Genomic DNA, 10,418 nt, shown 5'->3' with positions numbered 1-10,418 from the left:
ATCATAATTGTGATGGCATGTTTTCGGATAATCCTCAGGGATGTTTCCCAGACCGTCTCCTATAGCCCATTGTGCAGCTCTAGTGCGACGCAAATGAACAAATCAATCAGTCAATGTTTAAAAATCAAAATTTTTGATTTCACAAGTTTCCTTTTATTTTTAAATAAACGAAACAAGAACCTAATCAATGGTTGTTTACATAGAAAGCACTGTCAACCTTCCAGAAACATTCATGTTCTCATGACAATCCATTTTGGGATATTGTTACAGTCTGTCCCGCAGCAGTTTAACGGATCTAGTTCAGCTTTGGAACGGCGTAATAAATGCATCATTAATCAATTGCTAGTGAAATTAACTTCAGCATTTTGTGCTTAGGTGAACCTTAAAAATAAGCATACTAATAAAGCACAAATATGTGGTTGAATAGTATTTGGAAGAGTATTTGTGTGGAAGCTAAAGTGTAGATAAGTTCATCAATATAACTACTGATTAAGCTTTTTGGTGCAGCGTGACGCTAAAACATTTTGGATTAGTGTTGTCATCTTGCCTCGCCTTGAAAAAAAAACGTGTCACCTTTTCCCCTTCTCTAACATTAAAGAGAAAAATATGTATTTCTCTGTGCTCTGTTCAAATGCTGTGCTCTGTTTTCTTTCCTCATTTCACTATTGATATTTCTTACTTTAACAAAATTAAGCTACTATTGAAACTTTTCATTCGGTATAAGTATAATGAATTTTGAAAATTATAATAAAAGCTAGCGATTTCAAAATTTTATGTATAATTTTCTTCCATAATGAATGTTTTCAATCGCGATTGCTAAAAATCTCAAACACTATTGCACCATAGCCAAAATTAAATATTCTTTCTTCAACTTAGATAGGTAAGTTACCTTTTGATAAGATAAAAATATTCATTTCTGAAAATATCGTTTGATTTATAAATTGTTTTAATAACATTTATCAAGTTTATAAAAATATTTTATCGTTTGCTTTTTCTATTTCATATATTCAAATGGCACCAGAAAATTTTTATTATGTCGAATATTTGTATTTACATAACTGAAGACGAAAAAATATTTGTAATGCCCGAGATCGAAGCCGGATGCAAAACTCAAAACACATTATCTTTCAATTTAATTTCTAAACCTAGAAGAAAATTTAAAACGAACTATCAAGAAAACTTTTTCCAATAACGGTAAGATATTTATTGTCTTATGGAACAACGTGACGTATCATTTCAGTTATCCTCAAGAATTCTTTTTCATGAAATTAATTTTTTTTTCAATATTATCGAAACTAATTTTACTCTTGGATCATAAAATTAAGTTTATTTTTCTGAATAGAATTCGTTTTCATATTTATATGAGCATTGATGTATAGTAATAATTTATTGACGAAACTAGTTTTCATAATACTTTTTCAGTGAACTGTAAAAAGAAGTTTTATGCACTAAGTCAACTAAATTAAATATTGCAGGAATGGATATATTACTTTTTCTGAAAAATGCTATTTGTTTAATAGCGTTTGAGATATTTTGGGTCAAAACTGAAAAGCTGCTCAAACACAGGTTTTCCGGTCACATACATAAATAAATCCAATATTTAATAAAATTTTTGAAATACTTTTTCTTCCAAATAAAAGAAAAAACTTAACGAGCCATTTCATTTTTATAGTGATACTTTTACCCTTGAAAAAAAAAGTAGCAGCATATTTTATAAATAATTCATAAAAAATCTGCTTCTTAAACGAGTTTATTTTATTTAATAGCAAATATTTTCAAAAAAAATATTCACACTAAGTGTTAAATTAAGGAAATTATAAATAGAATACATTAAAAATCAGATATTGCGTAGTTTTATTCATTTTTATCGTACAACAGTAGAGCTTCTTCCTGTTTGGCTAAAAATAATCTACTTTTGATATAATCATCGTTAGTAAAAATTATAATTTTTTTGCCAGCCTTTAGCCTATTTTGCTTGAAACTCAAAAATTATTTTTAAATTTTATAATTTAAATTTTGTGACGCATGAGGAAAAAGGAATGTAAAAGAAATGTAATTATCTGATATTTAATGCAAACAAAAGAACCTCAGTATTAAGCAGCTAGTCAAACATTTTTAGTGCGTCGTTGATTAAAGACTGCATCATAAGACAAAGATACTTATACTAGGTAATCAAGTTTTTTTTATGTGATTTCTGATTCTAAATTTTTTATGAAGCCTAACACATAAATATGATGATAATCAATTAATATTAAATTAGTTGTTTTTTCCCTCTCTGTCTCAAAAAATCATAAAATTTTATATGATTATCATTTACCATAGGTGGATACTAAAATGTAAATAATGGAACTTGCTATTTTTTGGTATTAAAATTAAAAGCAGCACTTCAGGTGCAGTGAAAGCTTAATAAATAAATGAGTATCCTGAAGTAAAGTTCACTGATTTTTTTCCTCCTTAACATAAAAAGATAATGGTCTAATAAATAGCTTTCAAAATTGTCGCTGTTGTATTTTTATTGGTCAAAACATCATATTAATGGCCCTTAATAGAGAGCCAGATTTTTTTAGTGTCATTCAGCACAAAATTATTTAAATATTTATATTTTCCCCTTATTTAACAGTATTTATCAGTAATATTTAATTCTCATCCTTTCTTACAAGGAAAACTAGGGAAGTCTGACTCGCCAATTTTGAAATAAACTAGTGGGATGTATGCCTTATGAGGAATAATTTTCGGGGGCAACATTCGTTTCGGGCCATAGAAGGTCCTGTGAGAGATAAAAAATAATTCAATCTATAGAAAAATCGACATTTTATAACTTCAATGCAGACTATTAGTTATTGCAATTGTTTCATACTCCAATTAATTTGTATGGTTAATTAATTAATTTTCTAATTAATAAATCAATTAGCAAATCAATTAATTATTAATTAAATATTAATTAATCAATTATTAATTAATTGATTGATTTGCAATTACATACTCCAATTAATTTGGAAAATTTTGGAAAAAAAAAGTAAAAAAATTTGATGTCAATTTTTTTTTTTAATTAACCTAACAGGTTTTTCTGAAAAACTACAGATATATAAAATTTTCAAAATCAATTTTGAGAATAAATATGCATTATATAGTACGTGAAAGTAAGTACCAGAAAATTAATTGGAGTATGAGATAATTACAATAACTAATAGTCTGCATTGAAGTAATAAAATACCGATTTTTCTATATATTGAATTATTTTTTATCTCTCACAGGATCTTCTATGGGCCGAAACGAGTGTTGCCACCAAAAATTATTCCTCATAAGGTATACATCCCACTAGTTTATTTTAAGATTGGCGAGTCACACTTCCCTAGTTTCCCTTGTTAGTATTATTTTCTGCCATTATTACGTCTTTTTTTTACTTTAAGTATTATTGCAAATTAAAGGATAAAAAAAGATATTCCATTAAAGTAATCAAATGGATGTTACCTTATTGTGAAACATTTAATAATAAATATTTGAAATAGTAATATGAATAATTAACCATTTGAAAATTATTAAGTGATAAATTATTTAAATTTGCTTTTATTTTAAGCTTTGTGGGAAACTGCAATCGGTGAACATATGCATTTAAAATAATAAATAAAAAATTTTAAAACTTTATTAGGAAATGACTTGTTGCTCTATTACTAAATAATCTCTTTTCCAAAAAACATGGAACGAATTTTTATAGTAATAAAAATTAAATAGGTGTTGCAAAACCAAAATTGTATATGAAGTTGCTATGGTAACCGAGCGAAATGGTTAGATTTAAATTTAATTTCTGTAGAATCAAGATTTAAATTAGGGAAATCAAAACTGCGTTAATACAATAAAAAAAAGTTTTAATTTAGGGATTTTTAATTCTATTTTAGCATTCTGTTCATCGTTACAAGAAAAAAGGAATTGCGTAGCAATCGTGAGAGTTATTGAGAAGAACGAGAAGGGTGAGGGACCCCCTAAATTAACTTCGTTTTGAAAAATAAAGTTGTAAATGCTGGTTAGTTGTAATAAATAACTTTTGAATCATGAAAAATTTTAACCTCATCATGGGTAACAATTGTCAATTGAAACAGCTTTTTAATGTTATAAAATACATCCATAATGAAATTCAATAGTAAAACCATTACCGTTAGTAGTTTAGAATTCTTACTTTTTTTTCCTTCCTTGTAAGGTAAAATTTTAAAGACATTCTTGGGTCTTTAGTTACACTCTCTTTAATCAACCTCATCTCATTTATCCCTCCATCAATCAAATTATAAATGTAATCAATGAAAATATCAATGTAATCAATAAAAATACCAATGTAATCAATAAAATTATCAATCGCATCAAATTCTTTTATCACTCTAAATCTAATTTAGATACACCTTTTGCCAAGAAAAGTTTTAGAAAGGTTATGCAACTCTCGTTGGGAAAATGGAAGCACATAATGGAATTTATTTACTCAGCATGAAAATGGATTAAATCAAAATTCGGTAAAATGCTTCTTATTATACAATTAAATAACTGTATAAGTTAATTCTTTCAAGACGTTGCAAAGCAAAAATAGTTACTGCACAATTTTTTTTTTAGATAAAGCCTTTCTATTTTAGGGGTATGTGGTGGAACCACTAACAACTACAATTTTTTAGTTAGGATTTAATAATGTTTTGTTTGATTAAAATATGCGAATAACTACAGAAGTGAGTAGGATCGTTGATTAGATATCAATATCTACCAGAATAACGGGTTTTTTAATTGAGAAATTTAGAAATTTCCCCGAAAAATCTCCAGTAAATGGTATATGGCATGAAAAAAACCCTTACAACATAAGGGAATTACTCCTCCATACTTATATAAAGAATTTAATTTCAACTACACTGTTAAATTTTGATATCAATCGAAGATTGTGTCAATTTTGAAGCTTGGGTGACTTAAAATAATGAATTTTGGATTAAAACACTTCTGAAATTTTCTAGACGCACGCTCTAGACTAAGAGTGACTGCTACAAAAATAAAAACTTGGATACTCTTACAGCTGTTAAGTCTTCAGGCATATAATTTTAGAATAAAGCACTGTATATGAGAAAAATGAAGGAAACAAGAGAAAAAAGGATTTTTTTGTCAAAGTTCTGGAGTAGCCTAACCTCTTTAAGATATATTTTAATGAACCAGAACAATTAAATTATCGTAGATGTAAAAACTTATGAAGTTTTAGATTAGAGTGAAAACAGAGGATCGTAAGCTCGATTATGTTTAAGATACCGTAGGCGCAAGTTAGTTAATATCTTAACTTAAAAATTCACCATTTAGTAGCTGTATGTCATTTTTTCCCGTGCCACACTTCTTCTATAATACACAATCTTATGATTTGGGTATCATGCATCGACTACTTTAATAAAATGATAACTATTGTCGTAGCATATTAAATCTTGTCATTAATAAATGCCTTCTTTTGATCATGTATGTCTGTTATTAGTGGGTCATAACTGAAACAATGAATGAAAGAGTTCTGTATGACTGTGAGACATTAATCTCCAGTCGATTACGTAGAACACCGAAGTCAAGCATCACTTGCTGCTGTCAGTAAGCCTGCGTTGGGACCAAGGTGTGCGGCTGATAAAACTGGTCCTCGTTAAATTGTTCTACCGTTAAGTGCTCGACATCGCGTACAAGTCATCGGACTACCAAAACAAGTGAACTATTCCTTCTGCAGAGGATCAAAATTGAGATGGCTTGTCTTTGGATCATCCTCAGGGTAGTTTCCCAGACTGTCACTAATAGCCAAGTGTGTAGCTCTAGTTAGACGTGAATGAAGTATCTACCAGAAGATAGTGGGTTCCTTTGTAAATTAAGATTTTTGATTCTTAAATTAAAGGAACATATACGATTTAAGGCAAACCTGTAGATTCGTATTTAAATAAATTACAACAATAAGTGTATGAAACTGTTGTAAATAGGCTAAACGTTGTCTGTAGCACTCAAACTCATGTTTTCCTGTATAATTAATTGGTCTGTTGGAAACTAATGTTGGGTCACTCTAAATCTTGCCATTGATAAACACCTTCTTTTGATAATGTACTGCAATTATAAGTTTTTCATACCTGAAAGTTTTATATTTGGATTAAACTTTTTCTATCGCAAGCGAACTCATGATCTTGTGTATCAAGTATTGGATCTTTTAGTCAGTTGGAAACTAATGTTGGAAAACTATAAATCTTGCCATTAATAAATGCCTGCTTTTGATCGTTATAAGTGGTTCATAATTAAAATAATAAATACATGAAAATGTTGTATTTGGGCTGTACTTTTTCTACAGCACACGAACTCATGATCTTATGTAGCAAGTGTTGATGCTTTAGTCGGTTGGCAACTCATGGTGGGACATTCTAAATCTTGCCATAAATAAACACCTTCGTTTGATCGTGTACGGCAGTTACAAATGGGTCAGAGCTGAAACAATGAATTAAAGTTGTTGTTGTTGTTAATTTACGTCGCACTAGAGCTGCACAATGGGCTATTGGCGACGGTCTGGGAAACATCCCGGAGGATGATCCGAAGACATGCCATCACAATTTTGATCCTCTGCGGAGGGGATGGCACCCTTGCTTCGGTAGCCCGACGACCTGCGCACGAAGTCGAGCACTAATGAATTAAAGAGTTCTGTATTACTGAGAGACAATTGTCCCCAGCCGATTACTCGGCTGGGACAATTGTCGTGAAGATAGTGGGATAGTGAAGATAGTGGGTTCTTCTGTAAATTATGATTTTGACCTTCAAATTACAAGAACATATGAGTTTTTAGGGAAACCTATAGATTAATGCATAAATAAATTAATAATAAGGGTATAGTACGTTAAAAGAAATTAGTTATTGTTACATTTTGTCAGCTTAGCTGATATTTTAATGAGTACATCCGCTTTTCATGGAACGAACCTGCAACTTTCTACGTCGCAATTTAGAACCTAATTCGACATTGTTATATCTAGCAATAATGTGATAAAGTAACCGAAAAATAATTAGAAGGACTATTTATTACTTAATAAATAAAAATTTCTATCGATATTAATAAAATTTTAGGTAAGTCTTAAAATTATTATAATAATTAAATATTTATAAGGAATAGTTTGATATTTTTTAAACAGCATGTTATCGTTCAAATACATCCGCTAAAAAATGTTATTCCTTTTCATTTTAAATTTTTTTTAAATTAAATGTATTATATATTTCTCACTATTTCTTATACAATTATTTCTGCTTGCTGAGTCTCAAAATTATTTGCATTGCATCGTTCTTTTATTTCTAAAAATCAAAAATTTTTTATAGCCATATCACTAAAGAACATGCAATTAAATGCATATGCAGCAATATATATTTGAGCCCTAATCCCTCATTGACGACGTCAGCTGGTACCACGCATGCGCCCCAATCTCACGACCTCTTCTCATCGACAAAGCCGATTTGTCGAGGCGACACGAAGCAATGCAGCCCCGTTGTGTGCGCTGATGACGAAGTGAAGAAAGGCAAAAAGGCCCAGACGATGCGAAACTGGAAATAGTTCTCGTGCTCACTTCACCTTCCCTGGGTTCTCTCTCTTTCACTCCCTCTCTTCTCTTTTTATTTACATACTCTGGGGATACATCTTGTTTATGTTTCACCTTGCATTTAGGATCAAATGATACCAATGTAATCGCTTGGGTGTTATTCTTTCCATTAATTTATCGTCTGAAATGGAATTTGAATTTTTCCTGAGAGGCTTAGCATCTAGCTGCGATAAAGTGAAGTTTGTTTTCTTTCAAAGATCGTCTGTTGGAACTATGGGAGTACGATGCTTAAATTCAACATGAAGGTTTATGTGGGGATAAGAAAATGCCTCTGCAGCAAATCCGGGTGACCCCCGCTGATCGAAAAAACACAAATGAGAAAGAAAAAGTCAAGTATGATTCTAAAGTAAGTTAAATTCCTAATAATAACTTGATTATCTTTGATTTAAATTTAATTATAAATTAAAACATTTCACAAAGTTTCCTTTTCATGGTTACAAAAAATATTGGTTCATTAAATGTATTGCAAAAACTTCATTTTCAAATTATAAGTAAAGAAACTTATGTTATAGTAATAAACTATTTTGTCTGATGTAGTTTCCTTCACGTGTATATGAAACAATATTTTACTAGGGGAACTTACCTAACTATTTATAATTCTATGATATTTTTCCTTCATTTTTTTCCAAATACTAGCTTTAAATCTGAAAAAATTCTTGAGTTAGAAATTATTTACTTTAAACAAGAAGATCTGAACTGATTGAATATTTTGAAGAAAAAAAAGTAGATTTCAAAAAACAAGAAATTTAAAAGTATTTCGAAATAAAATATTTTAATCGAATCAAACAAGTTCTTTAATATATATAAAGGTATCCTCAGTAAATATAAATAATTAACATAATCTAAACCACTCAAACAGTTTTTAAAAGTATTTTATCTCTGGTAAAAATACGATTAGCTGGTTGGTTGTATCAAACTTTTCTGAAACATAAAAATGTAATAATAATATGCAACAACTTTGAAAAAAATAAGAAAATTATATAGATTTTAAACCAAAAAATGAATTTTTGCCTTAAAAACTGTTTTAAAATGCTTATATTAATTTAAATTTTGGAATATAAAACCATATTTCGTGCAACACTGTAAACAATATAATTTTGAACAATAGAGAAGAAGAATTTACTTAATCAGTTTACTAAGTGCTGTAAATTATGAGCATTTAGGTAGAAAAAACAGTATTTGATTTAAAAAAGACGTTTAAAATTTTCTCTAATTTATAAATTATATCTTTGCAATGACTTCCAAAATATCAACATTACTTGGATTAATGTCAAAATACTCAAAACTGGAATCTGTCTTAAAATACCAAATTTGAACGACAATGCAAATTTAGAAGCGCAAGAATTTGCATTTAAAAACACAAGGAAAAAATCCTAAGAAACGAATAAATACGGTGTTATTTAGTCTGACAAAATCTGCTAAAGGTCAATTCCCTATTTTGGGATATTTTTCTGATTGGTCTAATATCCAAACAGACGCATTGTGAATGTGTCACTTATCTACTTTTTGCAAGTGCATTTTAAGCTAGAATTTCTATTCAAGGAAAATTCGTGCTATTTGTTTTTTTAGCACCAATTTGAAACTTAGAACTTGGTCTATCAGCAATTTGACTATAAAATGTTTTACACTTTTTATATTAAAGATACAGTGAAAAAAAAGTGAAAGGAAATCAATAAAAATAAAGTTAAATGTCAACGTTTTTAATTATAATTTTCCCTGATTAACTTACATAAAAATCACATTGTATTTATATTGCTTTGTTACGTATTTTCTCTCAGAAATATAAGATTTATTTCTTAAAAAAAGGTCATTAGAAACATTATATAGAAATATTATTATAGAAACATTATTCAAATAAAACACAGGTTTTCCAAATCTCTAGCACATGGGTTAGCGATCGATAAATCACAGCAACTACTCCTTTATAAATCCATTTGCAACGGAGCAGGGGATCGTTGAGAAATACTTTTCGTGGGAAAATGCAGCGGTAATTCCGAGAACGCTAATGATATTTGGAAAAAAAGCGTGAATGATAAAGCGTGTTCACATATGAAATATTTCAGCTGTTTAATAAAGTTTTTGCTAAAGTTTAATGGCTTAATAAATACTAGTAAAGTCTGGTCATCATTCAAATAATCCATTTTAAAAAGCAATGACTTTAAATTTTGAAATTCTGCACTGCTTTTCCAAATGAATCTAAACTTATGGTGCACGTGTTGCTAACGATACGTCATTATCTCTCAGGTAGTACACGAAGCAAGAATCCAAAAATTTTATTGGAAAATTAGAAATATAAATAAATTAAAGGCAAAAATAAAATTAAAATATAACATTCCCATACTAGATCAAGCGATATATATTTCTCTTAATATCAATCTCGTTTTCTATTTCTACATTTTCTCTCTCATTGTGATGATTGATGATGATATGCCAAGAAATATCAGGAAATCATTAAAAGATAAACTCGTTAAAAATTTAAGTTCATAGAAACGTTTTACAAAATCTTCCAAATAAGCTTTACGACGTACCTTTATTTTTAAACTTACCATCAATGGAGTTAATGCGTCAATTATTTGTTTTTATTTTTACCGTGTCAGGAAATAAGTGGTATAAAAAATGAAACAAGATTTTTTAATTTTGTAAGAAACTTATTTTTCCGAAATTAAATTTTAACTGTTGCATGAAAAAAAGACTTAAAGCAAAATCCTTATTTGTTTATGACAAAAAAGTTAAAATAAATATGTTTCGAATGGCAAAAAATTACATTTCTTAAGGTTTAACAAAGAAATTGAAATGTGAAAAGCACGTATT

At 29.0% G+C, this 10,418-nt stretch overlaps 1 protein-coding gene across 2 annotated transcripts in view; it reads left to right on the top strand.

Annotated features, from left to right (window-relative positions):
* The first annotated feature begins 425 nt into the window (after nucleotides 1-425).
* Nucleotides 426-10,418, top strand: part of LOC107452098 (E3 ubiquitin-protein ligase MARCHF8) — a 62,304-nt gene continuing 52,311 nt past the window's right edge. Inside the window, exon 1 of one of the 2 annotated variants that reach the window (XM_071178896.1) lies at nucleotides 426-880. Coding sequence is in view for 1 of the 2 variants with exons in the window: in XM_016068405.3 (XP_015923891.1) it covers nucleotides 7,873-7,953 (81 nt within the window). In the remaining variant the exon portion in view is untranslated. Of the gene's footprint in view, nucleotides 881-7,438; nucleotides 7,954-10,418 lie in introns of those variants that run through there. The other variant, XM_016068405.3, reaches the window with a different exon arrangement.

This window comes from Parasteatoda tepidariorum, chromosome 3 (genome assembly GCF_043381705.1).
Source record: "Parasteatoda tepidariorum isolate YZ-2023 chromosome 3, CAS_Ptep_4.0, whole genome shotgun sequence".
In the NCBI taxonomy this organism is placed as follows: domain Eukaryota; kingdom Metazoa; phylum Arthropoda; class Arachnida; order Araneae; family Theridiidae; genus Parasteatoda; species Parasteatoda tepidariorum.
The sequence above is the reverse complement of the archived record's forward strand: the minus strand, read 5'-3'. Positions and strand labels throughout refer to the sequence as shown.